Here is a 26,873-nt window from a genome sequence, read left to right on the forward strand (position 1 = left end):
GAGGCACAAGGAGCAAGGGGAAAGCATAGGAAAGAGTATCTTGGTTTCCACAGGAAACGCAAGGTCAAGGAGGGTAGACTGGATTATCTGGACCATTTCAGTAGGCTCTGGGGTATAAATACAGTCTCTAGCTGTCTGGCACTTGGGCCTGGGATGATTAGGGCAAAGGAAAAAATATTGCCTCCTAGAGTTTAAGAGCCAGATAAAGGAGGTGGTTCTGAGTATGAACTCTGGATTAATGCGTCTGCACATACACAGTACACTCACAGGGGAGTCGTCTGCTATTTCTAGGAATTAGCTGCCCTGGGAGGGGCGGTCTCTCCCAGGGCGGCACAGTCCTAGGTGCTAGAATATTAAGAAAACAGGAAATAGGGAAATACAGTTAATACACCTTGCTTTATTTTCTTCATAGCACTGATGTGTCAAGACATTATGTATCTGTTTGCTGCCGCTCTCCTACTAGGATGTCAATTCCATTAAAGCAGGAACTTAACATTGCTTAGAACAGTGTCTGGCATATAGTAGGTATTTAATAATAAGTGTATTAAATGAATGACTGAATAGATAAACCTGCATAAAAACATGGCTTATGCAATGTTTGGAGAGAGAGGAGGAATACAAGGCCTACTTCTCTTATGTACTTGAAATATTCCTCCCAACTTTAAACTACTAACTTCTTTAGAGGAACCATAAAGGAAGATCTAGGGTTAGTTCCAGTTCTAGTTCTCATAATCCTGAATTGGGGAAATTTAACTAATCACAGTAAGGAGACATGGGGGGGGGGGGTGGAAAGAGTTGTATTTTGGAGTCAGAGCAGGATTTACATGCTCACCCCGCCACTTACTAGCTAGAGAACTGAACTAGATCTACTTCTGAATCAGTCTCCTCACTGGAAAATCAACAGAGCATGAAGATGAAAACATACCCATCAGACTAGCTAATGTGAAAAAGTTCAACACTTCTATGTGTAAGAACATGGGAGGCACAGGCTATAGTATCTAATGACAGTGAATCCCCTGGTAACAAACATTCAGTCGTGACCTTAGGCTTACCGAAGTGCTCCGTTATCTCAACTGTGGCAAACACATTTGCATTTAGAGTTCAGTAATGCTTGATTCAAAGCTGACTATACCTGCCCTGGAAGGATTGCCCAAGTACCCATCACTTGTAAGTTAAAAAACTGTGGGCAGGTTTTCAAATCTCCCTGGCCTTTCTTTCCTGAATAATGAAACTTAGCTGACAAAGTTGTAAAGGGTGAATGAATGCTACGGACTGAACTTGAATCCCCCAAGATTCATATGTTGAAACCCTAACCCACCATGTGACAGCATTTGGAGATGGGGCATTTAGGAGTTAGGTAGGTTTAGATGGGTCTTAGGGTAGGTCCTCACGATGGGATTAGTGGAGACATCAGAGAAGGTGCTTTCTCATTCTCCCTCTGCCATGAAAATACAGCAAGATAGCAGCTCCCTGCAAGTCAGAAGGAGCACTCTCACCAGAACCCCATCAGGACGACACCCTGATTTTGGGCTTCCCAGCCTCTAGAACTGTGTGAAATAAAGGTCTACTGTTTATATGCTACTCAACCCATGGTATTTTGTTGTAGCAGTGTGAGCAAACTAATACAATGGGTTCATATAAGTCATACACCCAGAAAAATGCTCAGCATTAAATGCTCAAATATCTGTGGCGCCTGGGGGGCTCAGTGGGTTAAGCCTCTGCCTTTGGCTCAGGTCATGATCTCAGGGTCCTGGAACCCACATCGGGCTCTCTGCTCCGTGGGGAGCCTCCTTCCCCCTCTCTATGCCTGCTTCTCTGCTTGCTTGTGATCTCTCTCTCTCTCTCAAATAAATAAATAAAAATCGTTTAGATGCTCAAATATCTGTCATTACCGGAAATAGTGCACTGCAATTAAGTCCTACAAAAGAGACTGAGCCAGAACCTACTGCTCAATTCTTTTTTTTTTTTTTTTAAGATTTTATTTATTTATTTGACAGAGAGAGATCACAAGCAGGCAGAGAGGCAGGCAGAGAGAGAGGAAGGGAAGCAGGCTCCCTGCTGAGCAGAGAGCCCCATGCGGGACTTGATCCCAGGACCCCGAGATCATGACCTGAGCCGAAGGCAGTGGCTTAACCCACTGAGCCACCCAGGCGCCCCATCTACTGCTCACTTCTTAAGCTTTATTTCCTATAAGGGGAATTTTTTTTTTTTAAGATTTTATTTATTTATTGGACAGAGATCACAAGTAGGCAGAGAGGCAGGCAGAGAGAGAGGGGGAAGCAGGCTCCTTGCTGAGCGAAAAGCCCAATGCGGGGCTCGATCCTAGGACCCTGGGATCATGACCCAAGCTGAAGGCAGAGGCTTTAACCCACTGAGCCACCCAGGCGCCCCAAGGAGAAATTTTTAAACAAACAAAAAACATCTTTTACCAAACCCAAGCAAACAAAAACCTAGTATTTAGCAGGACACATAATAATGACAAGCATTCATTCAGTCCTTATCGTGGGTTAGGGATTATTCTGTTCTTCTAAGGGTTTTTAAATATTAATTTATTTACATAGTAACTTTGAAAAAAAAAGATTTTATTTATTTATTTGACAAAGAGAGACAGTGAGAGAGGGAACACAAGCAGGGGTAGTGGGAGAGGGAGAAGCAGGCTCCCCACTGAGCAGGGAGCCCGATGCAGGGCTGCATCCCAGGACCCTGGGATCACGACCTGAGCCAAAGGCAGCTTAACCCACTGAGCAACCCAGGTGCCCTTAGTAAATTCTTTCTAGATACTTCTCCTGAGGCAAGGGAAACAAAATAAAAAAACAAACTACTGGGACTACAGCAAAAGAAACAATCAACAGAACTAAAAGACAACCTACAGAACGGGAGAAAAGATATCTGTAAGTGACACATCCAATAAAGGGTTAGTGTCCAAAACATATAAAGAACTGGTACAACTCAACACCCCAAAAATGAATAATCCAATTAAAAAATGGGCAAAAGAAATGAACAGACATTTTTCCAAAGACATATAGATGGCCAACAGATATATGAAAGAAACTCATCATGACTTAGTATCAGGGAAATGCAAATTAAAACAACAACGTGGTATCAACTCAATACTGCCAGAAGGGCTAAAAACAGAAGATCAACCAACAGCAGGTATCAGGTATTGGCGAGGACATGGAGAAAAAGGAACCCTCTTGCACCACTGGTAGAATGAAAACTGGTATAACTGTTGTAGAAAACAGTATGGAAGTCCCTCAAAAAGTTAAAATAGAACTACCCTGTGATCTAGCAATTGCACTACTGGTATTTACCCAAATACAAAAATACTAATTCAAAAGGTTACACACACCCCCATGTTTATATCAGCATTATCTACAACAGACAAATTACGGAAAAAGCCCAAGTGTCCATCAACTGACAAATGGATAAATAAGATTTTACACACATACACAGGAATATTACTCAGTCACAAAAAAGAATGAAATCTTTCCATTTGCAATGATGTGGATTGATCTGAAGAGTATAATGCTAAGCGAAATAAATTAGGCAGAAAGAGACAAATATCAGGCACCTGGGTGGCTCAGTGGGTTAAGCCGCTGCCTTCGGCTCAGGTCATGATCTCAGGGTCCTGGGATCGAGTCCCGCATCAGGCTCTCTGCTCAGCAGGGAGCCTGCTTCCTCCTCACTCTCTCTCTCTGCCTGCCTCTCTGCCTACTTGTGATCTCTCTCTGTCAAATAAATAAATAAAATCTTAAAAAAAAAAAGAGAAAAAAAGAGACAAATCTATGATTTCAGTCATGTGTGAAATTTAAGCAACAAAACAAACAAGAAAAGGGGAAAAAAAGAGAGGCAAACCAAGAAACAGATCCTTAACTCCAGAGAACAAAGGGTTACTAGAAGGGAGGTGGGAGGATGGATAGGTGAGGCAGGTTTTGGGGCTGAAGGAGCACACTTACTGCACGGAGCACTGGGCATTGGATGGAAGTACTGAAATGCCTCTATTGTACACCTAAAACTAATATTACATTGAATGTTAAAACTAACTGGAACTTAAACAAAAACTTAAATGTCAACTCATTTAATTCTTACTATAGCCCTATGACCTACTATTATTATTATTCCCATTTTATAAGTGGGGAAACTAAGACCCTGGGGAGGTTAAACGACTTGTCACACAGATTAAGCCTGGATTTGAATCCATGTGGCCAGGCTTCACAATGCTCCTAACCATCACTCCATATTCTCTCTTCATGTTAACATTCTACTCCGAGACTGAAAAAGAACAGCAGTAACTTTAGATGGGATATACTGAGTATACTGGAATGTCTTAAGAGACTAGCATTTTTGAAGATTTTATTTATTTATCTGACAGGGAGAGAGAGATCATAAGTAGGTAGGGAGGCAGGCAGAGAGGGGGTAGCCCAATGCGGGGCTCGACCCCAGGACCCTGAGACCATGACCTGAGCCAAAGGCAGAGGCTTATATACTGAGCTACCCAGGTGCCCCAAGAGACTAGCATTTTGAATAGGTAAACAAATTTCTAAAAATGAGCCATAAGTTGCTTAATGACAGACTAAAATAAGACCCAGCAAAATTACTTGCATAGGGGCGCTTGGGTGGCTCAGTGGGTTAAGCTTCTGCCTTCGGCTCAGGTCATGGTCTCAGGGTCCTGGGATCGAGCCCTGCATGGGGCTTTCTGCTCAGGAGGGAGCCTAATTCCTCCTCTCTTTCTGCCTGCCTCTCTGCCTACTTGTGATTTCTGTCTGTCAAATAAATTAAAAAAAAAATTAAAAAAAATTACTCGCATATACCAAACCAAAGCTAAAAATAACTCTGTAAACCAAAAAGAAGACTAATATATTTCTTATACCTGCTGCTTTCAAAACCATTATAGGTACACATTTAAAAGGCTGACCTTTAAAAAAAAAAAAAAAAAAGCTGATCTAACTCATAGTTCAAAGTTCAGAATACCTCTTACTAGAATCTAACATGAAGAAATGAAGAAATGAATCTAACAGTGAAGAAACCTGTCTGTGAAAGTAACACTAGTTTGCAACGTGCACAATTCAATGTGTAAGCCTGAATAATTTGAACATGTTGAACAGGACACTATTTTAACACCTGTGTTAAAACACTCCTTAAATGAGACAGTCCACATTTTTTGGTAGTGGCAGCACAAAAAAATTGTATTTTGTTGATGGCAGAATGTTCCTTAAAGTGGATGTTCGGGGTGCCTGGGTGGCTCAGTGGGTTAAAGCCTCTGCCTTTGGCTCAGATCATGGTCTCAGGGTCCTGGGATCGAGCCCCGCATCGGGCTCTCTGTTCGGCAGGGAGCCTGCTTCCCTTCCTCTCTCTCTCTGCCTGCTTCTCTGCCTACTTGTGATCTCTGTCTGTCAAATAAATAAATAAAATCTTTAAAAAAAAAAATAAAGTGGATGTTAGCTTCTAAGGTGCTATATTAGTTTCAGGTGTACAATATGATGACTCTATATATTACTCGGTGCTCATCATGATAAACACTGAGAAATGTATAAGCTTCATGGCTTAAAATTACAATATAAAGATATGATGTGATAAAACTGTGCTTGGTGCTGAGGAACAAAAAAGACTGTAGGAAGTACAATTCCAAGAGAAAGGACCCCATGTAAACTCTACCCTGTGGGAACGTCTCCATGGAAAAGGAATTCAATGAAAAACAACTGTATAGAAATATATAGAGAATGCTTCTAATTTATAAGAAAAGAATATGAACTAATACATGCAATTTAAACAATGCCCTAAATTTCAATAAATGGTGCTGGGAAAACAACAGAGCTACATGCAAAAGATGAAACTGGAACAGTATGGGGGAGATTCCTCAAAAAAGAAAAAAAACAAACAAAAAAGAGAGAGAGAGATGAAACTGGACCACTTTATTACACAACACACAAAAATAAACTCAAAAGTGATTAAAGGCCTAAATGTGAGAACTGAAACCATAAAACTCCTAGAAGAAAACATAGGCAGTAATTTCTTCGACACCAACCAAAGAAACAGTCTTCCAGATTTGCCTCTTCAGGCAAGGGAAACCAAAGCAAAATTAAACTATTGAGGCTACACCAAAATAGAAAGCCTTTACACAGCAAAGGAAGCCATCATCTTTAAAACCATAAAGCATCAACAAAACCGTAAAGCAACCTACTAAATGAGAAAAGATATATCCAATAAGGAGTCAAAATCCAAAATATATACAGAAGGTATAAAACCCAACACCAGAAAATAAATATTATCCAATAAAAATGGGCAGAGGATCTGAATAGACACTTTTTCCCCTGGAAGACATCCAAATGGCCAACAGATACATGAAAAAGATGCTCAGCACCACTCATCACCAGGAAAATGCAAATCAACACCACAATGTGGTAACACTTCACACCTGTCAGAAAGGCCAGAATCAAAAGGAGAACAAATAACAAAAGTTGGGGAGGACGTGGAGAAAAAGAAACCATAATGGGTATGGAAGCTGGTGTAGTCACTATGGAAAACATCAGGGAGGTTCTTCAAAAGATTAAAAATAGAATTATTGTTAAGATTAGTAATTCCACCACTGAATATTTACCCAAAGAAAATGAAAACACTAAACTGAAAAGATACATGCAGCTGTGTTTCTTAGAACACTATTTACAATAGCCAAGATGTGGAAGTAACCCAAGTGTCCATTCACAGATGAGTGAGTAATGAAGACGTGTATACACACACACACACACACACACACACACACACTCACACAAGAATATTACTCAGCCATAGAAAAGAACAAGATCTTGTCATTTTCAACATGGATGGATCTAGAAAGTAGAATACTAAGTGAAGTAAGTCAGAGAAAGACAAATACCACATGATTTCGCTCAAATGTAGAATTTATGAAGCAAATGAACAAAGAAAAAAAGAGACAAACAACACTTGAAAAACAAAATATTTTATTTATTCATTTTTAGAGAGAACAAGGAGAAGCAGGGAAAGAGAGACGAACAGACTCTGTACTGAATGCGGAGCCCAACATGGGGCTCAATCCTGCAACCTGAGATCACGACCTGAGCCAAAACCAAGAGTTGAACACTTAACCAACTGAGCCACCCAGGTGTCCCAAAATAATAGACTCTTTTAAAAAAATTGTTTAAATTTGTTATTAACATATAATGTATGATTAGCCTCAGGGGTACAGGTCTGTGAATCACCAGGTTTACACACTTCACAGCATTCACCATAGCACATACCTTCCCCAATGTCCATAGCAAAATAACAGACTCTTTTTTTTTTTTAAGATTTTATTTATTTATTTGACAGAGATCACAAGTAGGTAGAGAGGCAGGCAGAGAGAGAGAGGGGAGGAAGCAGGCTCCCCACTGAGCAGGGAGCCCGATGTGGGGCTCGATCCCAGGACCCTGAGATCATGACCTGAGCTGAAGGCAGAGGCTTTAACCCACTGAGCCACCCAGGCGCCCGCAAAATAACAGACTCTTAAATACAGAGAACAAACTGGTGGTTGCCAGATTGGAGGTGGGTGGGGGGTGGATGAACAAGGCAAAGGGGATTAAGAGTGCACTTACCATGATGAGCACTGAATAATGTACGGGACTACTCAATCATTATACTGTACCCCTGAAACTAATATAAAACTGTATGTAAATTATACTTCAATAGAAAAATAAAAAATAAAATAATGGCCGGTAAGCTTAAAATACTATACTTATCAAGTTATTTAACCTGGACAGATCTAGCTTCTTAAGGTCTTACCTATTATATTATGTGCCCAAATTAATAAGCTGATATAAATATGCATAATCACACTATCAGCCTAACCATACAATCTATCATGTACTAAACTGATATTGATGTGACAAAAATAATTTGTAATAACAATAATAAAAGATGGGGCGCTTGGGTGGCTCAGTGGGTTAAAGCCTCTGCCTTCAGCTCAAGTCATGATTCAAGGGTCCTGGGATTGAGCTCCGCATTGAGCCCTGTGTCGGGCTCTCTGCTCTGTGGTGAGCCTGCTTCCCTTTCTCTCTCTCTCTGCCTGCCTCTCTACCTACTTGTGATCTCTGTCTGTCAAATAAATAAATAAAATCTTAAAAAAAATAATAAAAGAATAGCAGCAATAAAACATTCTTAGCGAAAATAATGAAAAAAAGCAAGGAAGGAGGGAAAAATTACAATCAACTAAAGATAAAACCACAATAAAATTCTTCCTAGAAAATTGCTAGAATTCCAGTTATCTGCAAGGATGCTTGCCCTTGAATAGTGTAAGATTTGTAATGTTAGGATACTGAAGTAGAATCCTCAGTAAACTTCTTTATATGTTGATTTTAGTTCTGAATACCAAATTTTAGTAACCCCTAACTTACTAATATCAAGTCTTTAGATATATGAAGAAATAAAAGTTTTAAAATAATAGACAGTTTTATATTCAGAAGAAAGGACTGGAATTTTTGGATCCATTCCAGGGCCATCTTGAATGCCATTAAGACTCACTCCCGCCTACAGAACCACTTGTTAAGTACCATTTTTAGCGCAAGGTAAAGTCCCTTCCTCCCCACCTCTCTCTCTCTCTCTCTCACACACACACACATACACACAGACAGGACTTCAACATTATGATGATACAAACAGACAATACCCATTAGGAAAACACTAGGAATTTATATAGGGCAATACACTTACAATATCTTATACGTGAAATGCTATGAAGTTTACAGAGCTCTTTTAAGTGCATTATTTTACTAACACAGCCATCCTGAGAAGATGAAGTTATCACTATTTTAAAGACCAGAAACATGAGGTTAAGAAAATTAACTAGGGGGAAAAAAAGAAGTTAAGTAAAGTAAATGGCTCAAGGTCAAATTAGACATTTGATTATGTGGCAGAGCAGGGTATTAATTCAGACTTCTTGTCCTAGTTCAAGGTCGCTAAAACCCCAACTACTACAGGCCAAATCTAGAAATTGAATGATATAAAGGCTTTGGAAGACTAAAAAGAACTAGAAGGATTTTATTGTGAAGATCATTTGCACCAGTGAAATACCTATGCCAAGGCCTTAACCTGAGCAATAACATCTCTCTGGACTAGTCATTAAGACATTGCAAAGAGGTCCACAGGATTCTAACATGCAACACAGTTGAGGACTTCTGATCTCTATCAGATGATACAAACTACAACAGTGCATTACAAGCATGTTTTCAACTATCATTTGTATTTTTATATTTTCCTTTCATACAAATTAATCACCAGTCCTTAATTAGTTACAGTGAGAGTTTAATAAAGCCAAAGTGCTGACTTTAAAGACCTCAGTATTAGCTATGAGAAAGGTGTATAATGCTGCGTAAGAGTAATTACACAAAACTAAACGCTCTGTTCTAGCCAATAGCTAGAATATTCAATTAAAATGTACAGCCTTCAATTTGTGCTACTAAGAACATTTAAAAATCATTATCTTCATCTGAAGGAAATAAAATCCCACAACTTCTCCTATAATATTATATCTACAATGCACTCACTGAGGAACAGGAAGCTACTACACCAAACGTAATATATGCAAACAGCAGCTGAGGTCTTTGTGCGACATATTAGATGGCAATTAGCACCGAAAATCATTTTAATAAATAATGGATATTGAACCAACCTTACCTTTTGTAGACTTGTTGGATTCAACTGAGTTTTGTCAATTATTTTTATTGCAACCTAGAAAAGAATAAATAAATGTTTACAGATTTTACAAATTTAGTAATTATAGACTAACTGGTAATAGTTTTGTAAATGCTCAGACATGTGGGACATCAGAAAGACAGAGCGAGACTGATTATATAATGAAAACACTTCTAAAAACGTAGGACAATGAAGCAAATCTATTTCCTATTTAGTGATACTTAAAAATTAAAAAATTTTTTTTTTTAAATTTTAATCCAAAGGCAGTAGTGGGTGGTGGCTGCACCATTCCTGGAAATACTGCAATACCAGGTCAATGCACGGAGTAGACGGAGCAAGCTCCTATTCCATTTCCTAGTTCCCAAAATCCATCTCATGTACTGTCCTCAGAGAGAGGATGTAGCAGATATTAAACTGATAAAGAAGAGATACTATACTTGATCTTAGCCAAAAGGCTGAGAAGCAATCCAATATTTTAATTTCATCTGATGCTGGGATCCAAGGGCAGGAAGCAGAGCTTTTACAGATTTACACAGCCCAGAATGCCTTGCTCACAGTGTCTTGCATACAATAGGAGCTTGATAATTAAGTAAATACATGAACTAATAGGTTGGAGTTCAATCTGAAAACTTTAAAAACATTTTACTAAAAAAAAAATAGAAAAGATCTTTTGGTAGTTAAAAGAAGGAAAACAGACTAGTTCCAGAACAATCTGTAGGCTAACCAAGTGAAACATGTACAGAGGCAACAAATGGATTACCCGGTCACTTTTGTTCAAAAATGGCCAAGTAAACCCCAAGCAGTCTTAAAATAAGCCACTAAGATACAGAAAGAAAGATCTACAGTTTCCAGCCATAAAAGCTTATCTTTAAAAAAGAAAAAAATTAGTTTTACTAATATTTACTACGTGGACCTACAGCGGTGTCCTTATCTGATATATCGTCATTTCTAGAATAAAAGTGACTTCTAGGAACTAGGGATATCATAATGAAGGGAGAGGGTAACAAAAGGGAACGTAAGTGAAGAAAGAGGCTTTTTTTCCATTAGCATATAATGTATTTGCCCCCAACGTCCAGAACCCCACCACCCTCTCCCAACCCCCTTTCCTCTGGCAACCCTCTGTTTGTTTTGTGAGATTAAGAGTCTCTTATGGTTTATCTCCCTCCCGATCCCACCTTGTTTCATTTATTCTTTTCCTACCCCCCCAACCCCCCATGTTGCATCTCTACTTCCTTGTATCAGGGAGATCATATGACAGTTGTCTTTCTCCGATTGACTTATTTCACTAAGCATGATACCCTCTAGTTCCATCCACATTGTCTTAAATGGCAACGTCCACAATAGCCAAACTACGGAAAGAACCTAGATGTCCAACAACAGATGAATGGATAAAGAAGATGGGAGATATATATATATATATATACATATATATATATATATGCAGCCATCAAAAGAAATCCTTGCCAGCATCTGTCATTTCCTGACTTGTTAATTTTAGCCATTCCGACTGGTGTGAGGTGGTATCTCATTGTGGTTTTGATTTGTATTTCCCTGATGCTGAGTGATATGGAGCACTTTTTCATGTGTCTGTTGGCCATCTGGAAATCTTCTTTGCAGAAATGTCTGTTCATGTCCTCTGCCCATTTCTTGAATGGATTATTTGTTCTTTGGGTGTAGAGTTTGATAAGTTCTTTATAGATTTTGGATACTAGCCCTTTATCTGATATGTTATTGGCAAATATCTTCTCCCATTTTATCAGTTGTCTTTTGGTTTTGTTTCCTTTGCTGTGCAAAAGCTTTTGATCTTGATGAAGTCCCAATAGTTTATTTTTGCCCCAGCTTCCCTTGCCTTTGGTGATGATCCTAGGAAGAAGTTGCTGCGGCTGAGGTCAAAGAGCTGTTGCCTGTGTTCTCCTCAAGGATTTTGATGGATTCCTGTCTCACGTTGAGGTCCTTCATCCATTTTGAGTCTATTTTCATGTGTGGTGTAAGGAAATGGTACAGTTTCATTTTTCTGCATGTGGCTGTCCAATTATCCCAACACCATTTATTGAAGAGGCTGTCTTTTTTCCACTGGACATTCTTTACTGTTTTGTCGAAGATTAGTTGACCATAGAGTTGAGGGTCTATTTCTGGGCTCTCCATTCTGTTCCACTGATCTATGTGTCTGTTTTTGGGCCAGTACCATACTATCTTGATGACAACAGCTTTGTAACAGAGCTTGAAGTCTGGAATTATGATGCTATCAACTTTGGCTTTCTTTTTCAATATTCCTCTGGCTATTCAAGGTCTCTTCTGGCTCCATATAAATTTTAGGATTATCTATTCCATTTCTTTGAAAAAAATGGATGGGATTTTGATAGGGATTGCATTAAATGTGTAGATTGTTTTAGGTAGCATAGACATTTTCACAATATTTCTTCTTCCAATCCATAAGCATGGAACATTTTTCCACTTCTTTGTGTCTTCCTCAAGTTCTTTCATGAGTACTTTATAGTTTTCTGACTATAGATTCTTTTTGCCCCTTTGGTTAGGTTTATTCCTAGGTATCTTATGGTTTTGGATGCAACTGTAAATGGGATTGACTCCTTAATTTCTCTTTCTTCTGTCTTGCTGTTGGTATAAAGAAATGCAACTAATTTCTGTGCACTGATTTTATATCCTGACACTTTACTGAATTCCTGTACAAGTTCTAGGAGATCTGGAGTGGAGTCTTTTGGGTTTTCCACATATAGTATCATATCAGAAGAAAGAGACTTTGCCACGAACTGGAGAACATAATTAACTCAGCTTTGCAATTGAAGTCCAGCACCACAAATGGTCTCACCATACACTGAGGATGCTGTATTCCTAATGTGCATCCTTCAGGACCAGATCCAGCAAGAAGCACCACTGAAGAAAGGGAGTCAAAGTTTGGGGAAAGTGCTTTGAGACTGCCTCGCAAACTTTTTGGTCTCCTTTACACTCTTAAAGATTACTGATGATCCCAAATGTGGGTTATATCTATTAAAATTTACCTTATTACAAATGAATACTGAGAAATTATAAAAATAAGTATTGTACATAACAAGATTCATTTCAACATAATATTTAACAAATGGTGCTGGGAAAACTGGATATCCACATGCAGAAGAATGAAGTTGGACTCCTACCTAACATTACCCACAAAAATTACTGCAAAATGCATCAAACACCTAAATGTAAGATTTAAAACTATCAAACTCTTAGAAGAAAACATACAGCAAAAGCTTCACAACACTGGACTGGGAAGTGATTTCTTAGATATGACACAAAGGCAAAGGCAACAAAAGAAACAGCCAAATTAGACCTCATAAAATTTTTTTTTATATATAATTTTTTATTTTTTATAAACATATATTTTTATCCCCAGGGGTACAGGTCTGTGAATCACCAGGTTTACACACTTCACAGCACTCACCAAAGCACATACCCTCCCCAATGTCCATAACCCCCCCCCCTTCTCCCAAACCCCCTCCCCCCAGCAACCCTCAGTTTGTTTTGTGAGATTAAGAGTCACTTATGGTTTGTCTCCCTCCCAATCCATTTGCGACAACATGGATGGAACTAGAGCGTAACATGCTTAGCGAAATAAGTCAAGCAGAGAAAGACAACTATCATATGATCTCCCTGATATGAGGAAGTGGTGATGCAACATGGGGGCTTAAGTGGGTACGAGAAGAATAAATGAGACCTCATAAAATTTTTGTGCATCAAAAGACAATATTAATAGGGGAAAAGGGCAACCCAGACAATGGGAAAAGTATTTACAAATCATAGATGTGAGAAGGGATTAATATCCAGAATATAGAGAGAACTCCTACAACTCAATGACAAAAAACCCAACTGAAAAATGGGCAAATGACTTGAAGAGACATTTCCTCAAAGAAGATACACAGCAGACCCCTGAACAATATGGGGGGGGGGCACCCATATTGTTGAAAAATCTGCGAGTAACTTTTGACTCTCCCCAGAACATTAACTACAAATAGCCTACTCTTGATGGGAAGCCTTACTGATAATATATACAGTTGATTAACACATCTTTTGTATGTTGTGTGTGGTTTTATTTTTTATTTTTTTAATATTTTATTTATTTACTTGAGAGAGGAGAAAAGAGTGAGGGAGCATGAGAGGGGAGAGGGGTCAGAGGGAGAAGCGAACTCCCTGCCAAGCAGGGAGCCCGATGCGGAACTCGATCCCAGGACTTCAGGATCATGACCTGAGCTGAAGGCAGTCGCTTAACCAACTGAGCCACCCAGGTGCCCCTGTTGTGTGTGTTTTTACAATAAAGTAAGCTAGAGAAAAGAAAACGTATTACAAAAATGTTAAGAGAAAATACATTATAGTACTGTATTGCATTTATAAAATAAAAATCTATGTATAAGTAACCTGCCCAATTCAAACCATGTAGTTCAAGGGTTAACTGTACTAACAGCCAGTAAGCACATAAAAAGATGTTCAACATCACGGATCATTAGGGAAATGCAAACCAAAACTCCAACATACCACTTCACACCCATCAAGATGGCTACTATAAAAAACCAAAACCACCTCCCAGAAAACAACAAGCAGTAAGGATGTAGGGAAACCGGAACCTTGTGCACTGCTGTTAAGAATATAAAATAGTACAATTGCTATGGAAAACAGAACAGAGTTCCTCAAAAAAATTAAAAATAGAATTACCATATAATGAAGCAATTCCAAGCAACCAAAAGCAGGGACACAAACAGATCTTTGTAGACCCATGTTCACAGCAGCACTATTCACTTAATAGCTAACATATGGAAATAACCCCGGTGTCCACTGTGTGATGAATGGATAAGCCTAATGTAGTGTCTCCATATAGTAGGTATTTTTCAGTCTTTTTTTTTTTTTAAAGATTTTATTTATTTATTTGAAAGACAGAGAATGAGTAAGCGAGAGAGAGAGAAGAAGCTGGAGGAGGGGCTGAGGGAGAGGGAGAAGCAGGTTCCCTGCTGAGCAGAAAGCCCAGTGCAGGGCTCAATCCCAGGACCCTGGGATCATGACCTGAGCCGAAGGCAGACGCTTAACTGACTGAGCCACCCAGGCACCCCAAATATTTTTCAGTCTTGAAATGGGAGGAAATTCTGACACATGCTATAGCATGAAGGAACCTTGAGGACACTATGCTAAATGAAACAAGCCAGACACAAAAGGACAAAATAATGATTCCACTTTATGAGGTTCCTAGAGAATTCACATTCATAGAGACAGAAAGTAGAATGGGGTAAGGAAAGAATGGGGGAGTCAGTGTTCATGGATACAAAGTTTCAGTTTTACAAGATGAAAACAGATCTGGAGATGCATGATGGTGATGGTTGCACATTATAAATGTATTAGATACTACTTAAACATACACTTAAAAACATTTAAGAGGTTAATTTTAAGTTATGTGCATTTTATCACAATAAACTAAAAAAAATAAGCCCATTATATGTTAATATAAATAACATTTTTATGAAATTCTCACATATCCTGTATTCAATGTGTTGTGATACCACATGTTATGTAGCCCCTGGAAATTTTTACTTAAGGTTCATGAATGAAAATGGAAAAAGTACTATCTTAATGGTATTACAAAAATAGTACTGACTTTGCAGACTCCCTAAAAGGTTCTCCAGAGAGACCTCCAAGGGTCCCCACACCTACTTCAAGAACTGCTGTACTTATTCATAGTAACACTTAAAAACAACAACCCCTGCTCTACTTTGTCTGAACTCTCCATCTGCCTAAGTTATCTATTACTTCCTATGAGCCCACACGCTGAACCATGCCGTTAACACGGCACGCAGTGAACTTGACTCTGGAAAGGAAGGACCCACCATCCCAGCACACCCCAACTGGGGAGAAAAAAGAAATCAGAATTGGAGGAGGGGCGGTCAGTCAGCATGCATGTTTGAAAAAAGCAGAGATAGAATTCTGATTTCATATGTGGAAAACTATAGTTAAGTCTTGTTGGAAACTATAGTAAAAAAAAAAAAAAGTGAAAGGCAAAGTCAGAGGCTGGAATATATAAACAAAGACCTTGTTCACATCTCCACTGGGGACTGGCATCCTGTTAAGAGTTCCAACATACTACTAGATACATAAGAAGCATCTGATAAATGCTTCCTGAGCTGATGTGAGGCCCTGAACATTCATACTCAGTAACCACACGTGTTTGAGATGGAGACAGAAGAGTGAAGAAATAGGGTTTCTGGTGTTTTAGCAGATACCAATGTAATTTTAAAAAATACATTATTTCAAGGACGCCTGGTTGGCTCAGGCGGTTAAGCATCTGCTTTCTGGTCAGATCATGATCTCAGGGTCCTGGGATCAAGCCTGCATCACATCCAGGCTCCCTGAATCGGCAGAAGTCTGCTTCTCTCTCTCCTGCCACCCCCTCCCATGCTCATGCTCTCTCTTGCTTGCTCTCTCAAATAAATAAAATCTTTTTTAAAAAATTACATTATTTCAAGGTTTAATGGATTAATTTTCTTCAAACTTTACTTTCCTAAGTAATTTTATGTGGGATCCATGGATCTCCTAATTTCCAAAGAAACCCCTTAGATATACCTTCTCCTTTCTGGCAACCTTCTGTTTTCTTCCTCCTTCTGATTGTCAGATCTATCAAATATGCTGTCTTTCTGGTTCTTCTTCCCTCTGAACCTCTGAGACCTGGTTTCTATTCTCATGACCACATTCCTGATCATTAGCTGCTTCTGGCTCTATTCAGTATCCGCCTTCCACAGTAAAGATTCTATTCTTAATCATTGCCTTTTTCAAATACTGCTATTCAAGCAGTATTTAAAGCAAAAACAGGAGCTCAAAATATGTTTCATTCAGCTAAATCAAACTGTCGAAGAGAGACATTTTATTAAGTCATTTATTAAAATAAGTGTCCCTTAAGTGAAACACTGTTACTTAGAATGATGTGAGCTTGTGTGGCCATGAAGCCTGAGGGGGAAGCCCGTAATGCCCTCTTCCTCCAGTTCCCTGCTGGGGTGACTCAACTACCAAATAACCTTGGCCCAGAACTGGAGCCTGGGGGAGACCTCAGACCTCAAGTCAATAAAAGAGGAAGCAACTGTGGGGGCAACAACAATGCCTGAGAAAGATGGGGACTGGAGAGACCACACACGTGCTCCCAAGGTTGTGGAGTTTTTGGAGGTTTTTTTGGGGGGGCGGGGGGGCATGTGCATAGCAAAAGCCAGGGGAGCTCACTGGCGAGGAAAGAGGAGTGTCCCTGCCACTTGTTGCATAAAGTTCTGGGAAATTCCATTTATTCACCCTGATGCCAGAAACAAAGTGGAAAATTACAAAATAGGAATAAAGAGATCTCATGCAAGAGAAGGGCTTCCCCCAATATACGTCACCCTAGAGGGCCCAATAAACCTGTAACAAACGCCCACCAGAGAAATAAATACCCTTATCTTCCACTTCCTGTCAATTTTCTACTGGTCAAAGGTCCCAATATCCTGCTTCCAACATGCATTAAAACATCCATAAACACTAAAATAGCAGTCAAAAAAGATCCCATGTTCTTTAAGAGGATGCAGAAGCCCGGAAGGATGCACTATTAGTCAGCTCAGGCTGCGATAACAATAATACCATAGATCCAGTGGCTTAAACAACAGAAATTTATTTTCTCACAGACTGGGAGTCTGGAAGTCCAAGATCAGAGTCTGACCAGCACGGTTAGTTTCTGGTGAGGCTTTTCCTCTTGGCTTGCAGATGGCCCCCTTCTAACAGTGTCCTTACATGGTGGAGAGGGCAGCTTTCTGATGTCTCTTCTTGTAAAGCCACTAATCTTACTGGATCAGGACTCTACTTTTATGGTCTAATTTAACCTACTTCCACAAAAGCCCTATCTCCAAACACTGGGGATTAGGGATTTAATATATGATTCTGAGAGACACAATTCAGTCCACAGCATAAAGACCAAGCTGAACTACTACGACACATGGCTACAACATAAAACTTCAAATTAAAGCACAGTGCCCAACACACGAACGACACACAACATGGAATAGCATCACAAGCATAAAGTGCGGTAAGAGACACGAAATAACACGTACTGCATGATTCCATTAGCATGTTAAGGAAAACAAAAAATGAACTACGGTGCTAGAAGTCAAGACAGTGGTTACCCTGGGGAGGAAAGATAGGAAAGTGATTAGAAGAAGACAGAAGGGAAGCTTCTGGGGTTCAAGTCACAGTATAGTTCTGCCCTGGGTTGTAGTTACGCAAATGTATACTTTGTATTAATTCATCAAGGTGTACACACTTATGATTTGGATACTTTTTCTGGATGTGTGTTATATTTCAATAAAGAGTTTATTTTAAAAAAATCAATCATGACACTAAATAATCATGAAAAGACAGTAAATAATGCCTAAAACTGGAAAACTAAGTAAGAGCATGCTGTGTGTTAACTATACTTCAATAAAAAAAGGTTTTTAAAGAAAAAAAGCGTGATAAAGATACAAGTAAAACATAAATAATCAATTAATAGTGTACACCTGAAACTAATATAACACTGTGTGTTAACCAACTGGAATTAAATAAAGACTTAAAAAAAAAAAAAAGAACCAGTTTAAAAGACTGAAAGTGACCACCTTGGAAGATTAGGAAATGAGGGTGGGGGATTAAGTGAGACAGTTTTTATTTTTATTTATTTATTTTTAAAATATTTTATTTATTTATTTGACAGACAGAGATCACAAGTAGGCAGAGAGGCAGGCAGAGAAAGAGGAGGAAGGAGGCTCCCTGCTGAGCAGAGAGCTGGATGTGGGGCTCGATCCCAGGACCCTGAGATCATAACCTGAGCTGAAGGCAGAGGCTTAACCCACTGAGGAGCCCCTACGAAGAAAAACAGAATGACAAAGAGAATGGGAGAGGTGTCATCAGGAGACAAGGGACTTTAAACAATTTCTGGAAGAAAAAATCTGAGGGCACATACAAGCCTAGAGTGTGCCCAAAGAAGGGCACAATCCAGGGAAACCTCACTGAGAAAATCACTTTGTGCTGTGTATGTGGCAACTTTCCTACTGGCCACCAGGAAGCCAGGCACCTGACCAGCAGCCTCCACATACCCTGTCCCATACAGAAAGCTCCCAATTTGCTTCTTAGTGCTCCCCACTTGAAAAATTAATGGCGAATCAAAAATCACAGACAAGGATACCCTTCTCCATATATGTGTTAGGGGAAAACACCAGGTAACTGACGCTTCTCTTTCAAAAACAGAGATAGTTGTTTGTTGCTGAGTATGGTAATTATGTTCTACAAAGTCATTGTGAATACTGCTCCTAGAAGAAACACAGAGTTAGGTTCCTATGGGCCCCTGGTCATAACAATTTTCATCAACTGATCAATATATAACCTTGCTTTATGTGTGTTTCTTTTTTTTTTTTTTAATATTTTATTTATTTATTTGACAGAGATCACAAGTAGGCGGAGAGGCAGGCAGAGAGAGAGGAGGAAGCAGGCTCCCCGCTGAGAAGGGAGCCCGATGCGGGGCTCGATCCCAGGACCCTGGGATCATGACCTGAGCCGAAGACAGAGGCTTTAACCCATTGAGCCACCCAGGTGCCCCTGTGTGTTTCTTTTTAAGAACATCTTATTTACCACACATCATTGCTTCATTAACACTGAACTGTCAGCCAGCCACAGAACCTAACTCCTGTCTGAATGAAGCTTATCTAAAAATGTGTTTTCTCTATCAGGCACATCTCAGTCTTGCACTTAGAAACAGTAGCTAGTACTTCAGCCCTACACTTAGGGGCCATTTGAAACAGCAAAACTGACAACAGAAAGCACAAGAAGGCAAAAACCGTGGAGTAAAAAGACCGCAAAAAGAGCATCTGTTCGCGGTACGGAAGCTGAAACAAGGCAGAGCATCATCCCTTGGCTGGATCTCAGCCGAGGATGCATACCTTGGACAATTCAAACTTTCTGATGCTTTATGTATCTTCACAAATACTGCAAAAGCACTGCCAAGTATTGATTATGGAAATACGAACAAATTGTAGTAAGCAGGTGAATCTTGAAAATATGGAATTTGCAAGTAAGATCAACTTTATCTATTCTAGAGATGGGTGATAGTGATAGTTGCAAAACAATGCAAAAAAAATTTTTTTTAAGATTTTATTTATTTGACAGAGAGAGACACAGTGAGAGAGGTAACATAAGCAAGGGGAGAGGGAGAAGCAAGCCTCCTGCTGAGCAGGGAGCCCGATGCGGGGCTCGATCCCAAGACCCTGGGATCACAACCTGAGCCGAAAGCAGATCGACTGAGCCACCCAGGGACCCCCATCAATGCAAACGTTCTAAATGCCACTGAACTGTACACTCAAAAATGGCTAAAATGACTTTATACTACATATATTTAACCACAATAAAAAAAGCATAACAGTTGTGTAATTAAGTGATTTTTAATTTGTAGAAACTAGGTTCAGGTGAGGTTTTCTCTTTTTCTGCACAACTAAATACTCCACCCCCAGATTGTACTAAAAGCAAGATGAACATCTTTATGCTTTTCAATTATATCTATTACTGGAACAGGAAGCTCTCTTTCACCCTTCCACTCACTCATTTCCAAATCTACTACTATTAATTTCCAAATGGAGCAAACTGTTCTGGATACCAACACTTTTTGGCAATCACTGTAACTGTTCTGAATAAACATTCCATTAATCATTGCCCCTCTGCCACCAAATTACTACTTGCTGAGTTATAGTAGAGTATCAAAGAACAATATTTGCAATTATCTGAAAAAGGGAATTAAGACCTCCTCTCTTTTCTGGTTATATTATCTGTGTGAGGCTGGATTTTCCTCATAAACTTCAACCAAAACAATATACTGACAAAACTTAAGTGTAGAAGACTATATGAAAACCCAGCTACCTTCTATTAAGACAGACACTAAAGAGATTTGCAAAAAACTAAAACAATGTCACTCTTTTGAATAATTGTTTTGTCCAATAGGGGTTTCTTTCTCATAAAAATGTCATTTAAATATAGTAGGTCTGTTATTTCTTTAAACGAATATAGGTTTAAAATTTTTTAGTGTTAATTTCTAGCATGGCAAATCTCAGTCTGTACAACCCATGTAAACAAAGGCTTTGGGGAGTCCTCAATTTAAAAAAAAAAAGATTTTATTTATTTATTTATCAGACAGAGAGAAAGAGAGAGAGAGAGAGAATGTGCGCGCGTGCATGCACACCAAGCAGGGGGAGTGGCAGGCAGAGGGAGAAGGAGCCTGATTCGGGTATTCATTCCCCAGGCCCTGGGATCATGACCTGAGCCAAAGGCAGACAGTTAACTGACTGAGCCACCCAAGAATCCCAGGAGTCCTCAATTTTAAAAGTTCAAGGCGTTCTGAGACACAGAATTTGGGAACTGTTATTCTAATCAATGCAACCTCGCACGACCACTAAACCTGGTACAATGACCATACAGTGGCATGCAGAACTGCTCGGCATGAAATTCTGAGGGAGAAAAACCAGAGTACAAGACTATGACCAAGGCCTTTACTACCCACTACCCGCCCAGGGAGCTAACAGAAGAAACAGCATTCATGATCCCACAACTGAATACTACACAGACAAATAATCAGAGAATAAGAAAGAGCTGGGAGAGGGGCACCTGGGTGGCAGCTCAGTTGGTTGGGCATCTGCCTTCAGCTCAGGTCATGGTCTCAGGGTCTTGGGATCAAGTTCTCCCTCTGCCTGCGGCTTCCCCTGCTTGTGCACTCTCCCTCTCTCTGACAAATGAATAAATAAAATCTTTAAAAAAAAAAGAAAGAGCTGGGAAGAAGGGGGAGGACATACAAATTTAACAGAAAGATGAAATTAAAGACATCACCCAGAAAATAAAATAGAAACACACATGGAGATCAGATTTTTTAAAAAAAATGTCAAGGCTCTTTTCCAAGAGTTCCAGTCTCTGATAAGTAAGAATTATAGAATAAAGATTTTTAGGGCACCTGGGTGGCTTAGTCGGTTAAGCATCTACCTTTGGCTCAGGTCATGATCTCAGGTTCTGGGATCAGGCCCCACATCGGGCTCCCTGCTCAGGCGGGAGCCTGCTTCTCCCTCTCCTGCTCCCCCTGTTTGAGCTGTCTGTCTGTCAAATAAATAAATTTAAAAATCTTAAAGAAAAAAAAAGATTTTAAAATAACAAAATGACACAATTCTACAGAACTGAAAGATTAAGAATTTCCAAACCGCAAGGGTCCAATGAGCAATCAAGAAGAATGGATGTAATGGGTTAAAGCCTCTGCCTTCGGCTCAGGTCATGATCCCAGTGTCCTGGGAACGAGCCCCACATCGGGCGGTCTGCTCCACAGAGAGCCTGCTTCCTCCTCTCTCTCTGCCTGCCTCTCTGCCTACTTGTGATCTCTGTCTGTCAAATAAATAAATAAAATCTTAAAAAAAAAAAAAAAAAAGAAGAAGAAGAATGGATGCAGACCAACTCCTGCTACTTCACTGTGAAATTTCTGAACAGCAAGGATGAATGTGAATAGTCTAAAAAGCTTCTAGAGAAGAAAAAAATACTCACACAATTGAGTCAATTATATTGTATACTCCAATCTCTAGAACTACCAATACCGGAAAACTCTTCTGACCTTAATTTTGAGCTTCCCACTTTCTATCACCTCCTCTACCTTTCCTCCATCTGTTTCTAGAACGCCAATAACTGTCTGAAATCATCAGGGTCCATAATCCACTGATCCCACAACCTTCTTATGATTTGTCTTCTCCCCCAAGTTATTTCCTATTCAAATCTATAGTCCTTCATTGTAATCACTCCCTGAGGTATTCCAAATCAATGTCCTTGCTCTGTTCCCATCCTCTACACTCAGTGTGACAAAAAACCCAACTGTCTATGAATGCGACACCTGTGTCTGGGTAACTCCCAGCCCTGCTGCATATTCCCACTTTGTATCCGGGATCATCCCCAGCGAAGCCTTAAGGCCACCTGGCAATTCTACTGCATTCTTCCAGTCTGCGAACTCTTCTGCTGGCCCAGTTATTACTGTAACTTCTCACATCTCTATTATCTAGCTTCTCAATAATCACAGTGTCAGCTGAATGATCTTTCCATTTTACTTTAAAAAAAAAAATCGCTGCCACAGGAAGAAAACCTCCCCAAGCTCCCACATCACCACACAGAGCCCTGAGCTACACCTATGCCAGGGCCCTTTACATTTCTCCGGTTTCTATGTAAGAACTGTCCACATGATCAAGGCCAGCACGTCCACCATGCCCTCTCACCCTCTTAAGTGTCTCTCCCACAGCACCACTTTCCCCCTTTCTGTCAGATTATTCCCATTAACAGATAAACATGTTGGTATTTTGCCCATCCTTTCAAAAACAGCTTGGTTTGATATTTCTCTGTGTTTACTCTTCAGTATCCTGATTATGGTGGTCGTAACATGAATCTATACATGTGTTACAATTCAGAGAACTGTATGTCAAAGGAAAAAATGATGTGTAACTTTAAAAATAACAAAAACTTGATTAATTTTGATGTCTAAAGTGAGGGTGAGTATAAAGGGTGCTCTGATATAAGATGTTTTTACACGTTACAGCCTTCCCATATTGTTCATAACAACAAAGGCAAAAATGCCATTCACAACAGCAACAAAAATTTTAAAATACCTTGGAATGAACTTAAGAATTATGTAAACCATTTACCTAATCTGTAGAATTTATTTGTAACCCCCTTAAAGAAAAAATGATCCAGAGCCTAGAGGAAGAAAATTACAAACCCCCCAAACAAAATTGAGACATATTTCACATCCTATATAGAAGGACTTGATATCATTAAAATAACAAATTTCCCCCAGATCAGCTTATAAATTCAGTTAATTCCGATCGAAATTAATCTTACCGAATGTCCACAGAGCCCGACATAGTATCTTGACTCTAAGATACACACTAAATGGCAAGAACAGGTATGAAGTTTTTAAAAAATAAGAATAATCTGCAGAGCATTTAACCTACTCTAAAACATACAAATGTAAAATTCAAAGCTGCAGTAATAAAATTACCACCGTATGGGTACAAGACTAAACAAACAGATCAGAGAAACAAAAAGACATATATGGGAATTTGGTATGTGAAAAAGCAGGTATCTTCACTTGGGGAAAAAGACGGATGATCCCGACAAGTGGTAATCCACATGGGAAAAAAAAAGTTTGATCCCTACACTTCATACTAATCCCCCCCAAATATATACTAAATGAATGAAACATTCAAATGTGAGCCATAGGAGTGTTTGAAGAAGATAACCATGTTTTAGATCTTGGGACAAAGTAAACCTTTCTCACCAAGTCATGAAACCCAGACAGATCAGACTGATACATGAAACACATAATGGGTTTAAATCACTAAGATTTATTTACTTTTTAAAGACTTTTATTTATTTGAGAGAGAGGGAGAAGAGGGAGGGAGAATCTGAAGGAGACTTCCAGCTGAGCACAGAGCCCGAGAGGGAGCTCAATCCCACAACCATGAGATCATGACCTGAGCTGAAACCAAGAGTCAAACACTTAACTGACTGAGCCAACCAGGCATCCCAATCATTAAGATTTGAAAGAGGAAAGAAAAATGGATACAGGATACAAACGGGAAACTTATTTTAAGAAGCAAATATGAATGATGAAAATATCATCAATCTAGTTATCAAAAGGAAGCAAGTTTTAAAAAGATACCATTTTTTGTCCATTAGATAAGAATTATCTACATAGTATTAGTAAGGGTATAGAAGAATGGATACTTTTATTCAGTATGGTAGGATAATAAAGTACTCTGATATTTTCTCAAAAGCAATTTAGCAGTACCCATTACAATGTCAAATAATCATCCTTTTTGACCCAAGACACCCACTTCTTGGAGTTTATCCTACAGAAACACTCTTAATAAGAGTAGACAGTTAGGGACGCCTGGGTGGCTCAGTTGGTTAAGCAGCTGCCTTCGGCTCAGGTCATGATCCCAGCGTCCTGGGATCGAGTCCCACATCGGGCTCCTTGCTCAGCAGGGAGCCTGCTTCTCCCTCTGCCTGTGCTCGCTCTCTCCCTCTCTCTCTCTCTGACAAATAAATAAAATCTTTTTAAAAAAAGAGTAGACAGTTATGTTAAGGAGTGTTCACTGCAGATGTTTACAGCAGGAAAAAATCAGAAACCACTCAATGCCCACTGACAGGGGATAAACCATGGCACCAGCACACACTGGAAAAAAGAATGTGTCATATCTATGAGCACTAAGATTCAGATATGGTCAAGTATGTTGCTAAGAAAATGACTATTCTATCCATGAGTCCCTTTGTTAAAATAAACAAAAAGTTGATGTCTGTATAAAAAACTGTGGGAATATACACCAAACTGCTGAAAATGCTGATTTCTTTTTGAGGAGAGAAATCTCAAGGAACTTGTACTTCCTACATAATAAATTTCTATAATATAGAAATACAATGTTTACATTTTCCATGATTCTGCTTAATATCTACAATAGGGCAAAAACAAAAAAGTAGAGTAAAATGGCTTAATTAAAAATTTAGGGTAAAAAAGAACAGAAAAATTTTAAATTAAGCCACTCTGCTAGTCAGATTCCAGATTTCTGGAGAGAGAACCTACTAGATACAAACACAGTGGGCCAAACTGCAGCTAAGGAGAAGGGTAGAGGGTCTGTCTGTCCCATTCCTCTTCCAACCTACCAGCTGCCCATGTAAGGAAACCGGCCAAGTAACCAACCACCTAGAATTGGTGGGGCCTAAACTCAAGAGGTTTTTTCCTTATTTAGGAAAGTTCTGATCGAGGACAGCAAGGAAAGCCCCACCTGCTCATGCTTCTCCTGACTCTAAAGCAACCCAGGTACCTCAACAAGTACTAACCAGGGATTTGTCATTAAAGGTGATCTGAAGGGCGCCTGGGTGGCTCAGTGGGTTAAGCCACTGCCTTCGGCTCAGGTCATGATCTCAGGGTCCTGGGATCGAGTCCCACATCGGGCTCTCTGCTCAGCAGGGAGGCTACTTCCTCCTCTCTCTCTCTCTGCCTGCCTCTCTGCCTACTTGTGATCTCTCTCTGTCCAAATAAATAAATAAAATCTTTTAAAAAAATAATAAATAAAGGTGATCTGAAGCATGAAGTGGCTAACTGTTAAAGTCTGTAACTCCAGTTAGTGCAGACCTGTGGTTCCCAACCTTCTTCAGCTCCCAGCACACACAGAAAATGAGAATATCCATGAGGCACACTGCAGCAAACAGGCTGCTTACTGATGGAATGGCTGGCCCAGGGTCCTGCTCCAGCAGCCCCAGGCATGGTGGGCTGCAAGCATCACTACCACGACACATCTGTAACACTGTCTTGGCACACCTATCAGGAGGCTCTGGTAGAGGGAAAACATGTCTTCAAAAAGCTTCTTTCTGGGCGCCTGGGTGGCTCAGTAGGTTAAGCCACTGCCTTTGGCTCAGGTCATGATCTCAGGGTCCTGGGATTGAGTCCCGCATCGGGCTCTCTGCTCAGCAGGGAGCCTGCTTCCCTCTTTCTCTCTCTACCTGCCTCTCAGTCTACTTGTGATTTCTCTGTCAAATAAATAAATAAAATCTTTAAATTAAAAAAAAAAATTTAGGTTCCTTCAAAAGTACCATTATGGGCACCTGGGTGGCTCAGTGGGTTGGGCCTCTGCCTTTGGCTCAGGTCATGATCTCGGAGTCCTGGGATCGAGTCCCACATCGGGCTCTCTGCTCAGCAGGGAACCTGCTTCCCCCCAACCCCCTCTGCCTGCCTCTCTGCCTACTTGTGATCTCTATCAAATAAATAAATAAAATCTTTAAAAAAAAAAGTACCATTACAATCATTCAACATGCATTTATTAAGCACCTACTATGTGCCAAACACTGTGTTAAGTATGGGTATCTGCCCTAAAGCCTGGAGAGAAAGATTGGGAAATAAGCAGTTCCAATGTAATATAAAGCATGCTATATTAGGGGAAGTATCAGGATTTTTAACCTGAGTCCCATGCCTGGGAAAAGAGAGTCTGTCAACAACTCCTTCCCAGAAGTGATCCCACACAAAAGGGTGAAGTGTATTTCAAGCAGAGGGAAGAGCAGGCATAAAGATCTAAATGAAAGAAGTCAAGGAAGCAAAACAGGTTCTGTATTAT

General features: G+C 39.7%; 1 protein-coding gene across 11 annotated transcripts in view; it reads right to left on the reverse strand.

The window, feature by feature from the left end:
* Window positions 1–26,873, reverse strand: part of MARK3 (microtubule affinity regulating kinase 3) — a 120,011-nt gene that overhangs the window by 64,289 nt on the left and 28,849 nt on the right. For all 11 annotated transcript variants that reach the window (XM_082737425.1, XM_082737423.1, XM_082737424.1 and 8 more), the window contains exon 3: window positions 9,667–9,720. In XM_082737425.1, coding sequence (XP_082593551.1) covers window positions 9,667–9,720 — 54 coding nt within the window. The remainder of the gene's footprint in view (window positions 1–9,666; window positions 9,721–26,873) is intronic.

The sequence above is a fragment of the Mustela nivalis genome (genome assembly GCF_964662115.1).
Source record: "Mustela nivalis genome assembly, chromosome: 6".
In the NCBI taxonomy this organism is placed as follows: domain Eukaryota; kingdom Metazoa; phylum Chordata; class Mammalia; order Carnivora; family Mustelidae; genus Mustela; species Mustela nivalis.